The sequence below is a fragment of the Panthera onca genome, chromosome B4 (genome assembly GCF_046562875.1).
Source record: "Panthera onca isolate mPanOnc1 chromosome B4, mPanOnc1 haplotype 2, whole genome shotgun sequence".
NCBI classification, from domain to species: Eukaryota; Metazoa; Chordata; class Mammalia; order Carnivora; family Felidae; genus Panthera; species Panthera onca.
In genome coordinates this window covers 111180888-111204224 of record NC_138345.1, presented here as the reverse complement: position 1 = coordinate 111204224, position 23337 = coordinate 111180888, and the positions used below count along the sequence as shown (strand labels likewise).

The 23337-nt window shown below is 41.7% G+C and overlaps 1 protein-coding gene across 8 annotated transcripts in view; it reads left to right on the top strand.

Moving 5' to 3' along the window:
- POC1B (POC1 centriolar protein B) overlaps positions 1-23337 on the top strand; it is a 95146-nt gene that overhangs the window by 21435 nt on the left and 50374 nt on the right. For all 8 annotated transcript variants that reach the window (XR_009617099.3, XM_060656810.3, XM_060656807.3 and 5 more), the window contains 4 exons: positions 137-308; positions 5235-5414; positions 22581-22688; positions 22824-22939. Coding sequence is in view for 7 of the 8 variants with exons in the window: in XM_060656810.3 (XP_060512793.1) it covers positions 137-308; positions 5235-5414; positions 22581-22688; positions 22824-22939 (576 nt within the window). In the remaining variant the exon portion in view is untranslated. The remainder of the gene's footprint in view (positions 1-136; positions 309-5234; positions 5415-22580; positions 22689-22823; positions 22940-23337) is intronic.

Genomic DNA, 23337 nt, shown 5'->3' with positions numbered 1-23337 from the left:
ACCTGGTCAGGCTTAAAAACCTCCAGCCCCTCTGTTACCTGGACATCGTGTTACTAGATATCCTGTTCCATTGTAATGAGACGTGCCTACATTCACATTTTAACAATCAGTGGTTTGTTCTTCTCTTTCTTCATAGCTACTGCTTCTTGGGATACGTTCCTCATGCTATGGAATTGCAAGCCACAAGCTAGAGCTTTCAGATATGTGGGTCACAAGGACGTGGTAACCAGCGTGCAGTTTTCCCCACTTGGAAACTTACTGGCATCTGCTTCAAGAGACAGAACCATTAGACTCTGGATTCCTGATAAGTAAGAGAAACAAAGTAACCTGATATACTCTGGATTTAGGCATGTGAAAGAAAATAAGCCTGGCTGTTCCTTCTGCACTGATCTAGAATGCCTGAACCCCCAGTTGCCTGCGCTGTTCTTAGTCTGAGTCACATGCGAGATGTACTGCCCTCGTCATAAAGTTAGCAAACTATTTCATACCATTTTTTCCTCATCTTTAACTCTGAATTATCTCTTCTATTTGAAACCTATTTCTTTTTTTTTTTTTTATAATTTTTTTTTTTCAATGTTTATTTATTTTTGGGACAGAGAGAGACAGAGCATGAACAGGGGAGGGACAGAGAGAGAGGGAGACACAGAATCGGAAACAGGCTCCAGGCTCTGAGCCATCAGCCCAGAGCCTGATGCGGGGCTCGAACTCACGGACCGCGAGATCGTGACCTGGCTGAAGTCGGACGCTTAACCGACTGCACCACCCAGGGGCCCCGAAACCTATTTCTAACCATGGAAATATGCTTTAGGTTTTTTTTGTTTTTGTTTTTGTTTTTTTGGCAGGGGAATGGTTATCAATCCCTTTTATAAATCTGATGTAACCTTCACATTATCTCCCCAGAGAGATACACAATTACATATGTAACTGAAATTTTATAGTTTATTAATCTACTATTGCCAGTTTGTGGATCTTCCGTGGGCCTTTGGATCTCTATTAATCCCTGTGCCAGAACTATTCTTTGATGCATATAATTCATTATTGGGCTCTGGAGTTTTCTTGCTGAAGAAAGTTTCTGAAAGATGTTTAAATCTGATTTGACAAATCATTATGACAAATCTCTCTATACGAGGCTTTTTAAATCCTAGCTGATAGCTTGTCTATTTTAAGCCATTATGGAGCCATGATATTTTAAAAAGCTTTTGAACTTTTTTTTTGAACTCTTAATTATATGTTTTCAAACACACATGAACATAGAACAAATAGCACAACACTCCCTTCCCTCATACTCATCAACCAGATCCAACAGCTATCAGTTGTTTCACCCATCCTCCCCGCCCCCCTTTTTAGCTAGATTATTTTTAGAACAAATCCCACACATCATATCATATCCCCCAGTAAATATCTTAGAGAATAAGCATTTGAGCATTTTCCTTGGGTCTTTTGTGGCAGGATTTGATTTGTGGTATGTGACTGAACAGGCTCAGGCACTCCCAAATGAAAGTTCATGGGGCATCTTCATGGCAGTGGACACTTTTTTTTTTTTTTTTTTTTTTTTTGCCACCACCCAAGAGAATCTCCATGCTGAGAAATCTGAACATCACCCTAATGGTAGCACAAACTACTGAAGAGAAGTGATATGTCCTAATGACACTGTGGTGGCAATGTAGAAGGGAACTAGGAGGGAGGGAGACTGGTTTGGGGTCCAAAAGGGAAAATGTTTTCTAAAATCCTTAACTTTGGGGATTTAGGGCTAGTGGTTTTGCTGTCTTCAGCACATCACAACTTCAGGCTCCCAGTACTAATTCTAGGAACTCTCAGTGAACAAACTGTACAAGGGTAGATGAGCCAAAAGCACACTGAGTCATTATTTGTAGTGGCTGATCCCAGTGTGACAGTTAGGCTTATGGAGATGTCTCTGTTTCCTCTTTCTAAATCAAATCACATGGGGCCAGGGCAATCGTGGATTATGGCAGTGGGATGGAAGCTGGTATATCACTTATTGCGGTTTAACAATCCTCAAAACTTAGCTTAATACAATAACTGTCATTTCTCATAATTTTGTGGGTTGTCTGGGTGATTCTTGTGCCCCATTTGATGTTGGCTTTACTCATGCAACTTATTAAGCACCTCACTCATGTACCTGGGGCCTGGTGCTGGTTATTGACTGGGGCATCCGGTCTTCCAGTGGCCTCTCTCCAGCAGGATAAGGACTTCTGACCATGTGCCAGCCGGGTTCTAGGACAGTAAAAATGGAAGCTGCTAGGCCCTTTGAAGGTCTAGGTCTGAAACTTCCACGGGGTCACTTCTGCCTCATGTTATTGGCCAAAGTAAGCCACAGCCAGCCCAGATTCAGGAGGAGAAAGCGGTAGAATCTACCTCCTGGGAGGTGGGGGCGGGCAGTGTGTGTACAGGGATGAGAGGGATGCTGGCAGCTGTATGTGCAGACATTACGGCTGGTGACTGGCAGGCTGAGGAGGAAGAGTAGGAGCAAGCGTGGAAGCAGTTCCGGCCTGGAGTTCGTCACGGTGGGCAGTCCAGAGAACTTGGGCCGAAAGCGAAGGCAAGTTTGTGGGAGGCAGAGAGCCAATGTCAAGGCAAGGTGGGGAACTGCTAACCAGTTAAACAGCTGCACAACAAACACAAGGCACTCCTTTCGTGGGTTTTTATATCCGGTTGAGACCGGATCCAGGGGTTGGACTAGGCTGTAGCCGAGAAGAAAACCCCTGAGAAAGAAGGCAAGCAGGATAGGTTGCTGGAGTGTGGACTGTCTCCTGGCTTCCCAGTCACAGCAGATGCCAGTCTTGTCTTTGTTTTCTCTAGGCCGTGTTCTTGAATTCAGGCCAAACTCTCCTCCTAACTGCTACTCCTAGAACTTCCCCTTAAAACCTCACTGAACCAGGCTCTGAATGCTCCATCCCATTTCTTTAAATATCAATTTTTGTTTTTCCTGGAGTAATATATATCAGGTGATGGAGATTTATTACCAGGTCACTTTTGCCTTCTACAGACCACTGGAGGGATAAGCCAGGATGGATCTAGTAACCTTTAAGTAGTGACTCTCACCAGTGGAATTCAACAAAATGTATCTAGTTTTTTTTATATGCCTGATATTGTGCTAAGGGCTGATCTTAAAAAAAAAAAAAAAAAAAAAAATTAATGTTTATTTATTTTTGAGAGAGGCAGAGACAGAATGCAAGTGGGTTAAGGGCAGAGAGAGAGGGAGACACAGAATCCAAAGCAGGCTCCAGGCTCCGAGCTGTCAGCATAGAGCCTGATGCAGGGCTCGAACACATGAGCTGTGAGATCATGACCTGAGCTGAAGTCAGATGCTCAACCGACTGAGCTACCCAGGCACCCCTAAAAAAATTTTTTTTAATGTTTATTCATTTTTGAGAGAGAGAGAGAGAGAGAGAGAGGGAGAGGAACAGAGAGAGAGGAAGACACAGAATCTGAAGCAGGCTCTAGGCTCTGAACTGTCAGCACAGAGCCCCGTGAGGGGCTCAAACCCACGAGTGGTGAGATCATGACCTGAGCTGAAGTCGGCCACCCAACCGACTGAACCACCCAGGTTCCCCACCTCCCCCTTTTTAAAATTAATTAATTTTTTTAATGTTTGGTGCTGGTCTTATAGGGATAAATAAATCATCATTCCTGTCCTCAAAAAAACTCACAGCTTAATAGAAGGGAAAGAGGTCTATTTTTTTTTTAAGTACTGTATAATGTAATAAGCAAAATAGATGTAGCAGATAAGGAGCAATTAAGCCTGCCTGGGTTGCTCAAGGAGGTTAGGGTGGGGGAACTAATCCAGGGTGAGAAAAAGCAGGAAGTGCAAAGCCAGAGGTGTGTTTGAAGCTCTGGGACTGTTCTGAGTCCAAAGTTCAGTGTAACAGCCGGATGCCTTGTGGAAGAACTTGGTCACTGTACCTTTTCTTGGAAGGTAGCCCGTGACACATTTACACTGAGATTTACATGCTTAGAATATGCTTTTAGCGAGGGAATAAGAACAGTATGTAGGTGACTGGAGGGGATAAACGATTAGAGCAGGGAGACCAGTTAAGAGGCTTTTGCAAAAATCTAGGTAAAGGATACGTAGGGTGTATCTATCTGAATGTAAGCAGAGCTGATGTGGAAGAGGAAGAATTGAAAGGATATCTGGCAAGTGATAGCAGTATTTCTATCACTAAATCGGTTTTGTCGACCTATTGGATGTGGGAGGAGAAGGGAGAGTGGTTGAGTATGATTTCCAGGCTCTGCAAATTCTGTTGCCTGATGTGTTTCAAACAGTTATGTATAAATACAACTTTCTGAATGGAGAAAAAAATTGCTAAGTGGATGTAGTATAAAGTGAAGTATCTGGGGGAACTTTGGAGTCCTGACACAAGTAGTATTTCCCACATGCCACCTTTGAACTCCAGGGTGTCTGCTAGCCTGCCCCTGACTTTTTTAATTTTTTTTTTTTTTCTGGTGTTTCTCCTTAAATGCCACACATTATTTTCTCCATCTTTTCCTATTCTCCTTTTCCCATCCTAGCCAAGAAAAAAAAAAAAAAAAAAAAAAAGCAGCAGCAGCAGCTGAAATTTCAAAGTATTGAGAATTGGAATACAGTTGTTACCATTTGTCCTTTGTTTTGCTTGTGGGTGTAAGATTGGGCCCTGGGTGAGCAAGGCCTTGGATATGCCCCAGGGGTCTGCGTTCTCATTGCTGGTAGGTGGAAACTCCGGTGAGTCAGAGAGTGAGATTACCTAGAGACATTCTGTAAAGGGGGGAAATGGCAGAAGGGATGTCTCTTCCTTCCCAGCCCAGACTGCCGGTCCACACAACTTCCACGTGACCCCAGTTTGAAAACACTTCCTTGGAGCTGTTTACTAAGTTGATCTTAGCTTTTCTAGGTTGCAGGTTTCTTAAACTGTTTACTGCTATTTCTAGAGGAACAACAGGAACTTAAAATTCATGGTAGAGATTTGTCCAAAATATTGTTTCTGTAGCTTCTAATTAAAACAAAAACACCAAGTGCATTTCTGGGTGGGACCATGAGGGTCTTTTCTTGTTAAGTATGAGTTGTGACTTCAGTGAATAAAACTAGCTTTAAAGAGGGTTGATGAAGAAACTTTTCATACTTTCATCGGTTCTTTTACAGGAGTTAAACTGTTTTAAATGTTTCAAAGACTGTATACTGATTAGATATTGATTATACCTAAATCAAGTTTTATAAATATTACCCTGTTTATTTCCAGGAGAGGAAAATCCTCTGAATTTAAAGCTCATACAGCTCCAGTTCGAAGTATAGACTTTTCAGCCGATGGCCAGTTTCTAGCTACAGCTTCTGAAGACAAATCTATCAAAGTATGGAACATGTATCGCCAGCGTTTCTTGTATTCCTTGTACCGACATACCCACTGGGTACGCTGTGCCAAGTAAGTGTGAAGTTTCCTAATGAGATTTCCGCATTTTCTTTTTCCTGCTATGGTCTGTGTTTACCTCCCAACCCTCAGAAAAGGAGATCAAGGACAAATTCATTCATTCTTTCATTCAGCGAGTATTTGTCATGTGCCTGCCACGTGCTGGGAATAATAGTAAGCAAAACAGTCAAAACCCCCTACTGTCATGAGCTTCCATTCTAGAAAGGGGAGCTAGATAATAAACAGGTAGGAAAATGAGACAATAGGTCAGATGGTGCTAAGTGCCGTGGAGAAAAAAACAGCTGGATTGGAAGAGGGCTGCAATTTTAAACAGCAACTGCCTCACAAAGACAAGGTGGCCTTTAAGCAAAGATCTAACAGAGGGCAGGGGGTGAGGCTTGCATATGTTTGGGAAAGGCCTGTCTCAGAGGAAACCAGTACAGAAGCCCTGGGGTGGGAGCTGGTGGCTGTTTGAAGACCGGCAAGGAGGCTGGTGTGGAGGAGAGTGTGGGGAAGGAACAGGAGCGCCGGGGAGGGAGGCTGCAGCTGGGTCGGGAACAGCTGACGGATGTTCTGAGCGACAGGAGATGCCACTGGAGCATGTGCATCTCTCTGAATAACATTTTAATGCGATAGTTCCGACTGCTGTGCGGAGAAAAGCTGTCAAAGTCAGGGCAGAAGCAGGGGATGTCGTTAGGAGGCTGTGTGCAGTAGCTCAAATCCAGCTTGGACCAGGGCGTTGGCAGTGGAGATTTCGAGAAGTGGTCGGATTCCACCTGCCATTTGCAGATACAACCAACATACTTGCTGTTACATTGGATGTGACAGGGAAGGAGGAACTAAGAGTGACTCCACAATCTGGCAATCTATTGGGACAAGTACTATTGTGTTAGAATGTCAACTAACAGCCATGGAGCCCTTTCTATTTCCAAGAGACACCGCCTAAGTACTTAAAATAATTCCCTATCAGAACTGCCCTGGGAGAGTAGGGCTATTGTGTGGGTTTTTTTATTATTATTGTTTAAAATTTTTTTTTTAGGGCTATTGTTTCTTTCCCCTGTTTTGCAGCTGAAGGAAGTGAGTTTCAGAGTTCAAGTTAGAACTTGTCTATTTGAAAGTGATAGAAGCCCAAAGAAATTATTTCTCTCCTCTCCAAGTTGTTAATTGGCTGATGTTTGGTGACCTTGGAGTAGAGAACCAGGGGCTGCAGGCCTCGAGAGAGACTGTCTACATGCCGGCTCTACTCTCTCAAATGCCCTGGTGGTGAGGTCACTGCCAGCTCTAAGCCGAAGTCCTCATAGCTTTGCGACTGGACAGGAAAATCTCCTACCTCCAGTTAGAAAAGAACTATGGGCAACTCTCAGCTTGGATCCCATGCCCATCCCTTCACCAGGGAGTAAGATACTGTGGTTGTCACAGGTTAGCCAGGCACCTGACAGAGACCAGTCATCCCAGTCTGAGGGGTGAGAGGGCATACCAACCATGTGTTCTGGTGGTGGACAGAGAGGACAGCTCTTAAAAGAAGGGGGCTGGCATCGACGTGGTCCCTGGGGGGAAATCTGTGCAGGCTGCAGCCAGCCGACCATGTGCACACTGTATGAAACAATGTGCCAGGCATCTTCAGCTCTGACGTGGTGGAGTGGTAGTGGGAGCCTCGCTCTGTCTTGCCTTCTGTCCCGTGCTGCTGTCATCATGCTCTTAGTGGGACATTATTGTTCAGGTGCTGATTATAATCTATGGTAGTGAGTCTAAGAAGAAGACAGAAGGTTCTACTTTTAGCCAATAGTTTTCTTCTTCTAGAGTTGTCAGCTACTTTTGACTCTGGCCAAAAGAAATACAGAAAGTATTATTCCTATATATGCCTTATAGCTGTGTGGTCAAGAACATGGACCTGGGACCTAAATATATAGGTTAAAATTCCAGCCCCAGCACTTACCAGCTCTGTGACCTTTGGGAAAATTACCTAACTTCTCAGTGCCTTAGTTTTCTTACCTGTAAAATTAGGCTGATGATAATAGTAACCTGCCACACAAGTTGTCATGGTATTTAAATGAGTACATATACATAAAGCATTTAGAATCATGCCTCCCATGGAGTAACCACTAGACAAATCTTAACCATCATCCTCATCCTCATTGGACATCTCAATCTTGTTTGGTTTTTAAAGCTATTATATAACTTGAGTTGATAATTTTTTCCCACCTAAGGAGGTGACATATGTGAAGGTCCCAAGAGGCTGGTCAGATCACTTGTATTTATTTATTAAGTGATGTACACAGAGATCTATCATCTAGTGGGTCAATCCCAGAGAACAGACAGAGGCACAAAAAGCTAAGCCAAGTACTGGGAGTCATTATTTAGCCCCCACTAGGACTGACTCTGGAGATGTTTGGCAAAGACACTGGTTTTTGTTACCTTTATCAGGTGGCTCATCAAAAGCAAAACCATTGAATGATAGCCATTATTTATCCAGTGGGTCCCTATGTGTCTGTTTTCTTCCTGAAATAATTTAAGGTGGTTTATAATAAATGCCATACAACTAGAGGGAATGAAGAGACATTTCGACGTAGAACCATGTCACCTTGGGTAGTGCAAATTTGGCAGGTTTAGCCTGAGTTTCCTGCAACCAAGGGATTGATGGAATGATGGTGGCTGACATGTCTTCATGTTTTTAAACAAAAAGGAATCCCGACAAGTTGTTCAGATAAGAGAAAATTTTTCCTGTAGAAGATTCTAGGAGGTATTTTATTCCTTGTCCTTGTACCGAAGCATATATGTATAATATAAATGCTAAAGAAGGGGCGCCTGGGTGGCTCAGTCGATTGAGCGTCTGACTTCAGCTCAGGTCATGATCTCCCGGTTTGTGAGTTTGAGCTCCACCCCACCCCACCCCCTTCGGACTCACTGCTCTCAGACTGTCAGTGCAGAGTCTGCTTCGGATCCTCTATGCCCCTCCCCTGCTTGCGCTCTCCAGTTTTTTTAAAATAAATGTTTTTTAAACATTTAACATAAAAATAAATAAATGTTTTTGAAAATGCCTAAGAAAAGGTATTGCTACTGTAAGACAGAGAAATGTATAAAAGGTTGAAAAGATCACCAATAATATAAAATTTTGGTCTTCAAAATATTCCTTTTATTTTTTTTTTTTGGTCAGTCCTTCAAAGTTTTTATTCTTTTTGTTTGTTTTGGGTTTTTTTTTGTTCCTGCTTTGTACCACATATCTGTGCTGCGTGTCAAGTAGGTAGAAATGAGAACTGCAGTCTTAGCCTCAAGGAGCTTTTCTGTTTTATGGTTCAATGGAAACAAAACACATACGAAATAAGTATAAAATGATGTTTCCTATGGGAAGATGACGCACAAGGGGTAAGGGCAGTGGGGCATTGAACTGGACTTGTGTGAGGAAACGCCAAGGAGGACATTGCAGGCCCAGCACTGAGGGACGGACAGGAGAAGAAGAGGCTTGCAGCCGTCTGGTCAGATGGGGACTGGTGGCCAGCCACTCACAGAGGGAAGGAGCAGGAGTAAGCTCTGTGGCCTGGGAAAATGTTTTGTGCTCTGGGAATGTTAAATTTTCAGCTGTTGCCTGGCACAGGAAGTAAAGTGGGATGAGGGAGAGGAAAGGTGGGGAAGGCTCAGGGCCATGGGTGTTTTGAAAAGACTTTGGACTTCATCCTCCAAGTAACACGGAGACACTGGAGGGCTTGGGATCGGGAAGAAGCATGATCGTTCCTGAGCTCTTTGTAAAATGCTCTTACAACCCACAGCATGACTGCTTTAGATGGTTGGCGTGAGATAGGTCAGGATTCACATGCCTGCCACATCGTTACCCTCGGGCGAGTTAGTCCATGGCTCTCAGCCTCAGCGGGAGGTGAGGGTAACCAGGCTTCTCAACTGGACCGTTGTGAGGATGAGAAATACAGTGTTCAGGACTGCGTGACGCCACAAGCCTGCCCTACCTCCCGCTGAGTAACATTAGGGAGAGACTTAGGAACTGGGGAAGGGCCCAGCATTTGGTTTTAAACCTCTCATCAATTAGAGAGGAGAAGACAGTGGTGGAACCCTGCACTTCTGTCTGCTTAGCATCTGTTCTGTTTTCTGGTGACGGTACCCAAGCATTCCCTGAGCTTTCCCTGAGCCCTCCCCTACAGTCCCTCTGTATGTGTATAGGTACTGGTGTGGCCTGATCTCCAGTCCCAGAAGAGGGCATTCAGCTCAGGCTTGCCATCCAGAACAGGGCATCTCCCTCCTACAGGAGTTAGTGAGTCTTGTTAGAACAGCAGGCCTTTCCTCTGAGATTGCTACTTTAAGCTTCTTCTTCTTTTTTTTTTAGTTTATTTATTTATTTTAATAATCTCTGCACCCCATATGGGGCTCGAACTCATGACCCTGAGATCAAGAGTCTCGTATTCTTCCGACTGAGCCAGCCAGGCGCCCCTTGGGCTTTTTGAAACCTGTGGTTACTGAGGGACACCGTTGGCTAACAGTTGACCTGAGAGTGGTGCTGATTCAGGGGACAGCAGAGCTGTGAGCTTGAGAAAGAAAGAATTGCTATCTGATTACATGGTATGGTTTCTGGATACAGTTATACCTGGTTTTATTAACATGTGTTTGTGTGTGTACATTGTGTGTGTGTGTGTGTGTGTGTGTGTGTGAGTGAAATGAGCCTTAAAAATTCTCTCACTTTAAAAAAATTTTTTTAATGTTTATTTATTTTTGAGAGACAGAAAGAGAGACAGAGTGTGAGCAGAGAAGGGGCAGGGAGAGAGGGAGACACAGAATCCGAAGCAGGCTCCAGGCTCTGAGCTGTCAGCACAGAGTGCGACGCGGGGCGCAAACTCACGAACTGTGAGATCGTGACCTGAGCTGAAGTCGGGCACTTAACCGACTGGGCATCCAGGCACCCCTCTCTCACTTTTTTTTTTTTTTAAGAGGCACTTTCTGTAAGATTTGATAGCAGAACAGAGTTTGGGAAAAGTGATGTGCACTCAAGACATCTGTTTTATCTTCACCCCCAGTGCCACAGTCTTAGTTTTAGCATCAGGGGCTCTCGTAGACACTTTTGCAGTAACCTCCTAAATGGTCTTCGTAACTTCAGATTTGCCCCATTCTCCCACCCTCACCCCCCCCCCCCACCGCCCTGCCGCCTCCAAAGAGACCTTTGTGAAATGCAAATCTGGTTGTACTGTTCCTCAGGTTAAAGCTATTGGTGACTGCTTGCCCTGGCTTGTCTGCTCTGCCTTCCTGTCACAACTTTGTCTTTGTCCCCTTCCCCATCCCCTTCTTGCAGCTATACTGAGCTCCTGTGTGTGATGCTCTGCTGTGTTCTGTGCCTTTTCCAAGTGCTGCCCGCTGTGCCTGGAATGCCCCCGAATCCACCACCCCTTTCCCCATGCGGCTCTGCAGCTCTCCTTCCAGGAAGTGTTTACGGTTCTCCCAGGCCCCACTTACTACGAGTCCTCTATGCCACTGAATTGTCTTGTTTATGAGGTCCTGTCTGCTTAGGCCTCTCTTCCCTATTAGACTTTGAATTGTAAGTATTTTGTTCAGATTGTATTCTCTTGACAGGCCCTGTTCGAAATTCTGTAGATACCATAGAAAGCAAAACAAAACTCCCGGTCTCGTGGAGCTCCTTCTACCAAAGGGAGATAGACAATTAAAAAATGTACTAGTGACATGTGCCCTGCAGGAAAATACTGTGGACTCACAAGGTAGAGAGTGATGGGGTTGGCAGGTGCTCTTTTACACACGGCTCAGGGAAGACATCCCTGCTCAGGTGACTCTGAAGGGAGGGAGCTGATGAGGCGGGTGTGAGGCAGAGTCAGACGGTGTGAGAAGCACCACAGTGTCATGATTGGGTGGGGAAGTCTCAGAGGAGTTGTGCAAAAATGTGGGTTGAATGAATCAGTGAGGGGTGTGCAGGTAGTTTTGGTAGGAGTTTTCCAGGGGCTTCTTCAAGGAAGAGTCATTTCTGTGGATTTTTAATATCGAATGTAGGAGGACTGTACATGCATGTTACGAAGGAGAATGTTTATGGGGCTTCACTGTTGTTCCATTTCGGCTGATCCCTATTCAGATTGACAAATTTGTACTGAGCTTGCCTACTCTTAATGGAATGCCTTTATCTCTCTGGTGCCTTGTGGTTCTGTTCTTTTGTTTTTATCAGTTCTTTTCTTACTGTTTGGCATTAGTGATTCATGTGAAACTCTTCCGAGGTCTCTCTGGAGGAATGTTCTTTGATAAATAATTTGGTTAAATCGAATGGGTAAGGATTTCATCTTCTTGGCAACTTTCCATATGTGTGCTCTACAACATGCTTAGAGATTCTTCCTCATGTGTTTATTGTAATCTTTTTTTCCTTGGCTCATGCTACTGTAGTTAGACAACAGGAGCATTGAGAGGGCCCAACTGACCACTCAGGCCCACTCAGGCCCACTCAGGCCCACTCAGGCCAGCTGACAGTCTGCAGTGTTTGTGCAGCTTCCTGTGAGAACTTAGCCTTGCTAGGGTCAGCCCAGTTCAGGACTTTCTTCCAAAGTTCTGAAGGCCCATTTTCACTTTTTACTCAGAGGTGAGAATGCTCAGGGGGCACTGAGTCATGCTTAATAAACTTAGGAGAGTCTGAAACATAAGCCAGATGCCAATTTATTTATTTATGACAACAACACTAACTTTCAAAGGGACTAGAATGTTTGTCTGTCTCAGTCAGGGCCTTTATCCTTCACTGACAGAGTCAGAACAAGAGCTCCATGGGCCCTGGAACGAAAGCAAGAAAGTTTGTTGAAAAAACAAAATCTTGATGGACAGTTTTCTCAGGTTTGAATAGAGCAATGGGGCCATCTCTGCCACATGCACACACCTGCCAAGGAAACTGCATGATCAGCTGGTCGGGCGCCCCCTCCCCCAGGCCAAGCAGGAGACACACTGACGACTCTTGCCTCTGGCGGTTGCTCGGTGCTTCCTCTCTGGTAACCCGTGCTGCAGTACAGTTGATTGGATTCAGCAGAGAGGCAGTGCCCTGTAGTACAGCTCCCTCGCATGTGATCCTGGGAACACGACTCAATCTCTCCGAGCCTTGCTTGGTCTGCTCTCCTATAAAATGGGTACAAAGAGGTACCTTCCTCATAGAGTCTTCGTGAAAATTAAAGTGAATGAATATAAAGTGTCAGTTCATGTCAGCTATTAACTCCCTCATATTCCATTTTTTTTTTTTCTTTCTACAGATTTACTGCAGTCATCAATTAGGTTGTGTTCCCAAGTCATTTCGCACATTTGCACACAGTGTTTGGGGTTGCTACCACAAGTAGCTACTATTTATCCATTGGCTGTACTTCATGTATTTAACTATCAGAGGGTAACTTTATTTCTAAATACTTGGGTCTGAAAATCTCTGCCTTTTAATTGGAGAGCTTAACCCATTTATATTTATGTAACTCTTCCTATGCTTAGTTTTAAGTCTACCATCTTACTCCGTGTTTTCTATTTGTCCCATTTGTTTATTTCTTTCTCCCTTTCTTTTGGATTGCTTATTTCTTAGTATCCCATTTTATCTCCTCTTTGGGCTTTTTAGCTTTACTCTTTGTCTTGGGTTTTTGTTTAGTGGTAACCTCTAGGAGTTACAGTCTACATCCTTAATATATCACAGTCTACTTTTGAATTAATTTGTGCAGTTTTATGTATAATATTAGAACTTATAAACGTTCTAATGTCAGAACTTACAAAAATTTATCTCCAGTTTCCCAACTCTTAACAGTTTTACATCTGTATATGGTATGAGCTCGCAATTCATTTCTTTTAAATAAGAAACAAAAAAGTCTTTATATTTGCCCTCATATACTTTTCCAGGGCTCTTTAATCTTTTGTGTAAATAGATCCAAGTTTCCACCTGGTATCATTTCCCTTCAACCTAAAAACTTCAGGTACTATTTCTTGTAGCGTGGGTTTCCTGGTGATGAATTCTCTCTTTTTGTTTATCCATTTTGATTTATCTTATCTTGAGAGAGAGGGAGGGCACAAGTTAGGGAGAGAAAGACTCTTAAGCAGGCTCCATGCCCAGTATAGAGCCTGATGTGGGACTCGATCTTAAAACTGTGAGATTATGACCTGAGCTGAAATCAAGACCCTCAACTGAGCCACCCAGGCACTCCTGTTTATCCTTTTTTCTTTTTTTTTTAATAAGAAGTTTTATTCATATATGGAAACTAAACACTACAAAAAAGGGCAATCATGGGCCCTTTGGAATCAGACAAGAAACATGATAAAAATTTTTCCAAAAATTCTTATACAATCATTTGTATGAGAAATAGCTATTTTTGATATGCCCTGTTTATCCTTTTTAAATGATATTTTTGCTGAGATGTAGAATTCTAATTTAGTGGATACTTTTTCTTTTAGGACTTAGGGGATGTCCTTTCATTGTCTTCTGCTTTGCATTTTTTCTTTTTTTTTCATGTGAAGGCAGCAGTCATTTTTATTGTTATTCTCCTATATGTAATGCACCTTTTTTTTTTTTTTTATAGCAATCTGACTGTAATGAGCCTACCTATGGTTTTGTATATTTTTCTCATGGTTTATGGAGCTATGTGGATATAAGGGTTGATATTTTTATCACATTTGGTAAATTTTTGTTTATTCTTCATATATCTTTCTGCCCTCATTTCTTTCTCATCTTTTTCTGGGATTCCAAATTCACATATGTTGAATCTTGATATCATCCCATAGTTTTTTGAGGCTTTGCTTATTTTCTCAAATTTTTTTTCTCTTTGCGCTTCAGTTTGTATAGTTTCTATTGGCCTATCTTCAACTTCCCTGGTGTTTCTGTTCCAGCAATGTCTAATCTACTGTAAGCTTACCCATTTCTCTGATGAGATTCCCCATTTGTTTCTTCATTATGTCCATCATTTCCTTTAAATCCTAAACATATTTATAATAATTGTTTAAAGTTCTTGTCTGCTAATTCTAACATCTATGTCCTATCTAGGTCAAGATTCTCTGCTTTTTGTATATCATGTGATTTTTTAAAAATTGTGCGCCCACTTGTTGGGAGGAACACTGGGTCTTGTATGGAAACCAATTTGACACTATATTTCATATTAAAAAAATAATAATAAAATAAAATTGTGTGCCCAAATATTGCTAAGTGTTTGAGAACATAAAGTACTCTATCATCTCTAAAAAGTGTTGAGTTTTGTTCTGGTAAGCACTTAACTCTTTGATGGCTCAACTAGATTCTCTTGAGGTTTGGATTTAGACTGTTTTAGAGTAGCCTTGACACTTGGGCTATAGTACTAGTGGCCTTTCTGGGGCTGCCACCAAATGTCTGAAGCATTCTGCAAAATCTGCCCAGAACTTGAACATCTCTCAGTTCTATGTAACCTCTGGCATCTTTGTTCAGCTCATAGTCTCCAGTGGTTGTTCTCTGCCAAGCCTTTTTGCCCAGAGCATTAGCAGCTTTGTTTTTGACCAAACTCAAGGGGCCTCAGAGGCAGATTTTTTTTGGTTTCTGCTCTTCATAGCTCCTCTCTCACACCCTGTCTTCAAACTTCCAGCCCTTTAGCCCAGTTCTACATTCTGATTTTTGTTTCCTCTGCTCAGTTGGACTGCTGCTGTCTCCTTGGGCTCTATGTCTTTGTGCCATGGTTTGGAAAATACTCCCGGGTAGAAATCTGGGATAGGTTTGGTGTTCACCTCGTATGCGTTATCTGCCTCTCACGATTCACAACCGTGTGCTGTCTCTTCTCCGGTGCCTAAAAACAGTTGCTTCATATATTTTGCCCAGTTGTATGATTGTTTATCGTAGGAGAATAAGTCTGATAACCATTAATCCCTCTGTCTAAAACTTCTGTCAAAGGAATTTATTGGAGCCTACCAAGCCAGTTTCGGAATTCACATGGGTGAGTTAAATGTGTAAGAATAGCCAACAAAAAAAAAATGACAAGAAAGAGAATAAGAAGAAACTTGTCCAACCAGCTGTCAGACCACAGTATAAAATTATAGAAATTAGGGGTGCCTGAGTGACTCAGTCGGTTGGGCATCTGACTCTTGATCTTGGCTCAAGTCATGATCTCCTGGTTTGTGATTTCGAACCCTGTATTGGGCTCTGTGTTGGCAGTGTGGAGTCTGTTTGGGATACTGTCGCTCCCTCTCTCTGCCCGCCCCGCCTCCTTGTGCACATGCATGCGCTCTTTCTCTCTCCCTCTCTCTCTCAAAATAAATAAATAAATAAATAAACGTAAATAAAATAAAATTATAGAAATTAAAATATGGTGATAATTGTATAATATTAGGAAAAAAAGGTCATAGAAAGACTAGAAGCATACCCATGTATGTTTTATGATAGATGATATTTCCAATCAGTGGGGAACTGGATGGACTGTTTAATATAAAGTTAAAACAACTGGATTTCTGTTTGGAAAAATATAAGTGGGATTTCTATTGCATACCGTACATTTACCAAATTTGTAGATGAATTAAACAACTAAACATTAAAAATTGTTCAAGTGATACTACTCTTCCTCCTGATATATGAGCAGTGTATTGAAATGAATGTAGAGGGTTAGCAGAGCAATTGTTTTTCCCTTTAGTATTTGAATTTTAAACATACACCGTGGACTTAAGTAATTAAAATTCTGTGTCTGTCTGTGCTTAGTACTTACCATAAGTTTGTTCTTGGAGCCTCGACCTATTCTCTGTGGCATAGAGATGGTGCCTATTCGTGTAGGAGGTGATGAATAACTAGCTATGTTCTTTGGAGTAGTGTCGTTTATGATGATACATTTTAATTCACAGAAATATTTTTAAGATATGCTGTCTATTGGAAAATATATTCATGCTTTTAAAATATAAATTAGTATAGTCTTTTTAGAAATCAATTTGCAAACTATATCAGATGTCTTTGGTGCAGTGACTTCACAACTGGAAATGTATTCTAAATACCCTTTTGTATGCAAAAGAAAAAGCTTTGAATTCAGAGGTATTGCTTTCAGTATAATTTATAATGGTGAGATATTGGAAAGAACCGATTTTCCAAATAAAACTATTTCAAAAAATTTATACTATTATATAGCCATTAAAAGGAGAGTATATGCAAGTAATGACATGAAAATGTTCATGTTGGGGTGGGGAGCAAAATTCAGAACTCTAGATTATAATATAAAAGATAAAGTACCTGTCATACGTACAATGGTTAAGTGTGATTTTGAGTGATGGCACTATGGACTGTTTTTTTACTTACTGTACTTTCCTTTTTTTACCATTAAATTTTTCTTTAATGACTAATGAAGAAAACATTGATCATTATATATATGTTATCTTTTTTTAGTGGCAAAGAAATTTTCTAATAGGTAAAATTATTATAGCCCTGTATTTTTTAAAATAATGTATATTCTTGGATAATGTGTGCTTTTTTATAGTGTCCTCAATCAAAAATAAGTAGAGGCTATTGAGCCAACTTGTCCAACATTATTGCTCTTCCAGGATTAATTTTTAGGAGAAAAGTCTACCTTTAATTTTCAGTTGTTGTAGTGTTACAAGTGATCTTTGACCATCTGAATTGAAGAGATTTTTCTTTGTAGTGGCAAGAGATATATACATATAATACATATATGTATGTGTGTATGTATGTATATAATCGACCTTACCATTTTAACCATTTTAAAACATACAGTTAGATGTCATTAGGTATATTCATGCTGTGTAACAAACTGTAGCTTTTAAACAGCAGCTTTCGTTGGCTCTAATATTTAGACCCAAATATCTTAAACAAATTTTTTAACTGTCTTAAATGTTTCCTAGGGACCTACTCCGTGCCATGCACGGTGTCTGGGGATGCAACAGTGAACAAGACAGACATGGTTTCTGTCTTCTTGGAGCTTACATGTGTTGGGGAAGTAAACAGAATGCTTGATTGCAAGGATGACCTAAGTATGAACAGGAGCTACTCTAAGACCACATGCTGAGGAACTAACCTACTGGGGGTCAGGGGGTGGCAGTCTGGAAGCCTTACTGAGGAAGTGACACTGAGCAGAGACTTGCAGGATGAGTAAAATCTTCTTATGTATTTTAAACTAGATAAAGAGTAGGGGGCAGCATTTGAGGCGCAGGGAACAGCACATGAGGAAATGCCCGAGGCAGGAGCAAGGACCTGAGAGAAGAGGGGTGTGTGCCAGGAAGAGTAGGGTGATAAAGGGACTGGAGGGCAGACCCCAAGGACCTGGTAAGCAGTGGTAAGGATGCTAGGCTTTTCACCAAGGGAAATGCAAAATCATCAAAGGGTTTTAATCAGAGAAATGGGATTCAATGTTTAAAGATCACTTTTGTTGCTTGCGGAGGATAGAAGACATTGGTTCCCACTGTGGTTTGAAGAGACAGGAACTGATGTGTGGAGTGTGGAGGTGTAGAGGAGGAAGAGGCACAAAGCATGACTCCTAGGCTTCTGGCCTGAGGGACTATTTGCTGAGAAACGGAACGCTGGAGAAGGACAGTTTAGGGAGGAAGACGATGAGTTCAGATTTGGACAAGCTCAGAGTTGGAGGTGCCTGCAGGATATCCAAGAGGAGACGCCCAGTAGGCAGTTACACTTATGGGTGGAGATCCCAGGAGAGAAGTCTGGGCATATAAATGGTAAATGACCCAACAAATAATTAACATGTTTCATGGCATACTTAAATCTTTTTATATCTCTTTCATCTGCTTTCTGTCTCTCAGCAGCTGTAGGAATGAATCCTGTTACTGCAATTAACAGATGGGTTCTCTTCTGATGCTGACCAACACTTAAAAAAGTATAAATGTTTTGCTTATTGCCTTGAACTTCACCTTCAGTGTGTAAACACAGAATCCCACCAAAGCAAACTCTGAGACTGCCAATATATTTTTTTAATGAGTCTATGAAAGTTTAGTTCTGAATGCTGTCCAAACACCCTCATTATACAAATAGAAAACAGTGGCCAGTGTGGTTTTGAATTTCACAGGGTTACATAGCCGGACAGTTGCAGAATTGGCCCTAGAATTCAGGACCGTGTACTGACTGGGCAGTCTATTTCCACTACTTTTTACTGCTTCCCCCTCCTATTGAATAGCTGCTGGCTTCAAAGTCCAATTACTAATTATGTATTTCTCAGTAGACATGGAACAGTGCCTACTCTGTTTGGTGTCAGAAGCCCGAGGGCTGGAAATGTTTTTTTTATAGAACATTTATTCCAATGATAAGAGATTTCCAAAGGAAGTTTTTGGTTTCTTATGAAAGCACTTTGAAACTTCTCATGGTTCATGGACCCCTTTGGCTCTCTAATATGTGCATAGCTCTATGGCTGTGCATATGGTAATACAATTTTACATACAGTTGCAGGAACTCCATAGATTCCAAGTTAAAGAACTCCTGTTATGCCACTGGGCTATTCTCAATGACCTGTGAACCAGTTTTTCTAGAAAGAAGTTCAGTAGTTCCCTGATTCTCTCAAATAAGTACCAGTATATTTAAGAGATTGAACAGTGGTTCAATTAACTTCCCAGATGCCTTACAGACAGTTCCTGTCTGCTCATCTGCCAGTCACTATTGACTAATATAATGTCTGTCTCTATGACACACTTTCTGGAAGTTTTAAAAGGTAGTCGAGTGGTGCTGAATTAGAGTGTTAGAAATCTGGTGATGTCTCAGTAGAAATTTTATATCCTCTTAACACTCTTAAAATTGATAACCCAGTTAGATGTTGCTTAAGCCCTGACAAAGGAAAGGACTGTCCTTTTACTGACCGAAGTCAGGGCAAAGAGAAGCCTCTTTTATTGGTGCCGACCTATTTTTGATGTATCTAATTTAAAATAAAAGGAGAGAAGAGAAGATACAAACCACCAGCCTCACTTATAACCCTTCCCAAGGCAACCCCCCCACAAAACAAAACAAAACAAAACAAAACACGTATATAGAGAACATATGCAGGCATTATAATGTGGTGTCCGGAGGAGGGGGACAGCCTTAATCTCGGGTCCCCCTTTGGTCATGTTGAGCTGGGGTAGAACACCCCCCACCCCACCCCTCACAGGTTCTTCCCCTCCTTTCCCTCCACTTATCTGACTTTTGCATCCCCTTCATTTCTTTAGTACCTAGAAGTTCTCCGGGGCTATAGCCCTTCCTGCTCAGGATGAATTTCTAGCCGGCCAAGATACCCCCTTTTCTTTATTCACAAGTTTCTTTAAAATCCTGTTGCTTTCGTGGAACTTCTGTTGACAAATTGGCACCTTTTTGTTTCAAACTCTTTTCTTAGCACTATCTAAAATGCTGCTGTGTGCCCTTCCTAGAGTGCAAACGTCATGAAGGCAGGAATCTTACCAGTCTCATTCACCACTGTATTCCAGTTACCCAGGACAGGGCCCAGTGCCTGGTTTTGGAGGTATAAAATATTTGAATGAATGAATATGTTCCCCCATAAACTCCCCAAGGACACTGACAATGTATGGCAGCAGAGGCTGGTTTTTATTAAAGGATAGTCTAGTGGTTAGCCTGTCAGGTAGAGCCCAGTCACCTGGCCTCCTAAGAGCCCTGCCTCATGGTTTCCCTCCACTTTAGAACTTTCTGTGGTTACCCAGAAGCCACACTGAACTTCCGTGCTGTAAATAATTTAGCCAGTTGAAGAAAGTTGCCTTTCTGTCAGGGACTTAAGCAGAGTGACTGAGAGGTTTGGCTGTGGAACCAGACTGCCTGGTTCAAATCTTCCTGCTGTGTGACTCTGGCAGTTTACCGATCCCTTTATGTGCCTTGGTTTATTCACCTGTGAAATGAGGCTACCAGTAGCACCTGTTGAGTAGGATTATTTTGAGGATTAAACAAGTTGTTATAGGTAATGTGTTAAGAACCACTCTCGGACATGTGTGCTCAATAAATGTAGGCAGGATAATGATGATAATGGAGGTGGTGGTATTTGGCCGATAATGTCGAAGTTGAGTATTTTTATACTTTGTTTTTAATTTGATCACTTCATCTTTATATTAAACATTTCTTTTATCATGGCTTTCTTAAAATGTAAGGATCAAGTAATCTCTTAGAAATACTTATTTAAAATACTCACATTAAGTGATTTCTAAAAGATAACTTGTTGGGGCACCTGTGTGACTCAGGGGGTTAAATGTCTGACTCTCGATTTCAGCTCAGGTCACGATCTCACAGTTCGTGGGATCAAGCCCCATGTTGGGCTTTGTGCTGACAGTGCAGAGACTGCTTGGGATTTTCTCTCTCTCTCCTTCTCTCTCCCCCTCCCCCCACTAATGCTCTCACTCTCTTTCTCTCTCAAAATAAACATTAAAAAAAGATAACATTAAGAAACATCAATGAGGGGCGCCTGGGTGGCTCAGTCAGTTAAGCGTCCGACTTCGGCTCAGGTCATGATCTCATGGTCCGTGTGTTCGTCGGGGCTCTGTACTGACAGCTCAGAGCCTGGAGCCTGTTTCAGATTCTGTGTCTCCCTCTCTCTGACCCTCCCCTGTTCATGCTCTGTCTCTCCCTGTCTCAAAAATAAATAAAACTTTAAAAAAAATTAAAAAAAAAAAAGAAACAGTTTGATTCTGTGTATTAGTTGCATTACTATGTATTATTATATTTTCATGAGGATACTGAGCAGGTTTTTCTTCCCCGGTCTGTATAACATACGCTTCATCTACTTGAAGCCTCTCTATAATACTGTCCTTCATATGTTAATCTTTCTCACATATTTTCTGGAGGAAAAGATTAATAACATACTATGTTATTATAAAATCAAACTGAACTACCCAGCTCGGAAGACATTTTCTTGCAAGGTTACTTGCCTGAATTTAAAAGATTATTTCACAAAGAACTTAGTTACGTTCCTATGTCCCTTTTTTTATATGGTAAATCCATAAATGACAGATTCAAAGTTTCTGTCAGGAAGAATTATTTTTAGGTTAGCCTTAAGAACAGAGAGGGAGGAGAGGAGTGAGAGAACACGAAACACCCCCTTCAATTATAATCCACACCCTTAACTGATGACCTTTATAGTAATCTGGGCATAGAGGGAAAGTACAAATAAAAATGAAACATAATTGGTCTATGACCTAAGTCTGTCATTTTTTGTTGTTATTACTAAAATATTAATAATAAAAAACTATTCATAGTTTCCCAATGGTCTAAAAATTTTCAGTTTTTTTTTTCTTGGTCTTCTACTCTTCTGTTTTTCTCCTACCACTTAGGGGAAAAAGAACGAACTTTGGAAAGATTCTTAAAGGAAGAGAGTGCATAAAAACAGTAGAGGAAATGTCTGAGAATGCACTCATTTGTTTTTAATGGGACATGTGGATGATAAGTGTGTCCATGAATCAGGACCTTCAGTTCTGTATAAATGAGCTATCCACTGGAGATTTAGGGCCTCCCAAGGTCCAGGAAACTACAGGCTTGGGGAGTTGATGCTTTTGTTGGTAGTATCATTTAATTTTAATTCTCAACATGCCAATCTGTTTCTTCTGAAGAGCTTCAGTACAGGGTTAGTGGGATGAGTAGTAAAGGCTCTCTTAGGTCACATGGATAAGACCAGAAAATGACAAAAATAGAAGAAAGAGACAAAAAATACTTATGGGCCACCTGGGTGGCTCAGTTGGTTGAGCGTGTGACTTTGACTCAGGTCGTGATCTCGGGTTCGAGCTTCTCATCGGGCTCTATGCTGACTCAGAGCCTGGAGCCTGCTTCAGCTTCTGTGTCTCCTTCTCTCTCCCTGCCCCTCCCCCACTCTCTCTCTCTCTCTCTCTCTCTCTCTCTCTCAAAAATAAATATTTTTTGAAAAAAGAATACTTACAAAAACAACAACAACAAGGTACTTGGCTTAGGAGGAGGGCAAAGTTGAATCAAAGACCTAGAACAAGTGCTATAAAACTAAATCATTTAACTAAAGTAAGAAAAGGGAAAAAGAAAATTGGCTGGTCTATATAGTATATTTTGATTTTTTTTTAACGGTCTGTCATTGTGCTTATAATTTGTTATGCTTATTTTTAGTTGGAAAGATGGTTGTAGGATATGACTTTGCTGCATGGTGTGCTAGCAGTGGTCTCTGGTATTTAATATATGTACAGCCTGACATGTGTGTGTGGGAGTGTGTGTGTGTGTGTGTGTGTGTGTGTGTGTGTGTATAGGGGGCGGGGGTGATTGTCAGGAGCCTTTCACAAAGATAATCTTCTGGTGCTTTCCAGATTTTCACCTGATGGAAGGCTGATTGTATCATGTAGTGAAGATAAAACTATTAAAATTTGGGATACCACAAATAAGCAGTGTGTTAATAACTTCTCAGATTCTGTAGGGTAAGTCCATTCTCTTTGGGCATTTATGTGGTTATATGGGTTAGTTTGCTAAAGAGGCATTTAATTATGAAGTTCAAATAAGGAAATAAAGGTGAAGAAATCAAAATATTACACTATCTTATTCTTTCCTTCTAGGTTTGCAAATTTTGTGGCTTTTAACCCTACTGGTACATGCATAGCTTCAGCAGGTTCTGATCATACCGTGAAAATCTGGGATATAAGAGTAAACAAATTGCTCCAGCATTATCAAGGTAACAGTTTCCATGACAACAGAGTCCAGGTGCTGCCTGGCCTACTCCAGGAAACTCTTCAACCCACAGCCTATGCTTCTTAGTGGGGTGTGGCTCTCTCAGACAGGGTCACGGGCTGCCTTTGATTTGACTAGAGGACAATTAGTTGCATCAACAGCGTGGTGTGAGAAGCTGGCGTGGATGTCAGAGTGGAGAGAGAGGTGGAGGGACCTTAAAAATGATGCCGGGGCGGTTAAAGAAGAAGTTACTGAAAGCTGTTCACACGTTGGTTGTCTGCATTACGTGAGAGGTCGGGGGTAGAATTGGACTCTGAATTCTGAGTCAGAAGGAGTTCTAGGGGCACAAATAGGTGTTATAATTGGTAGAAAACAACATCCTGCCATGGCTGTGCATTGAAG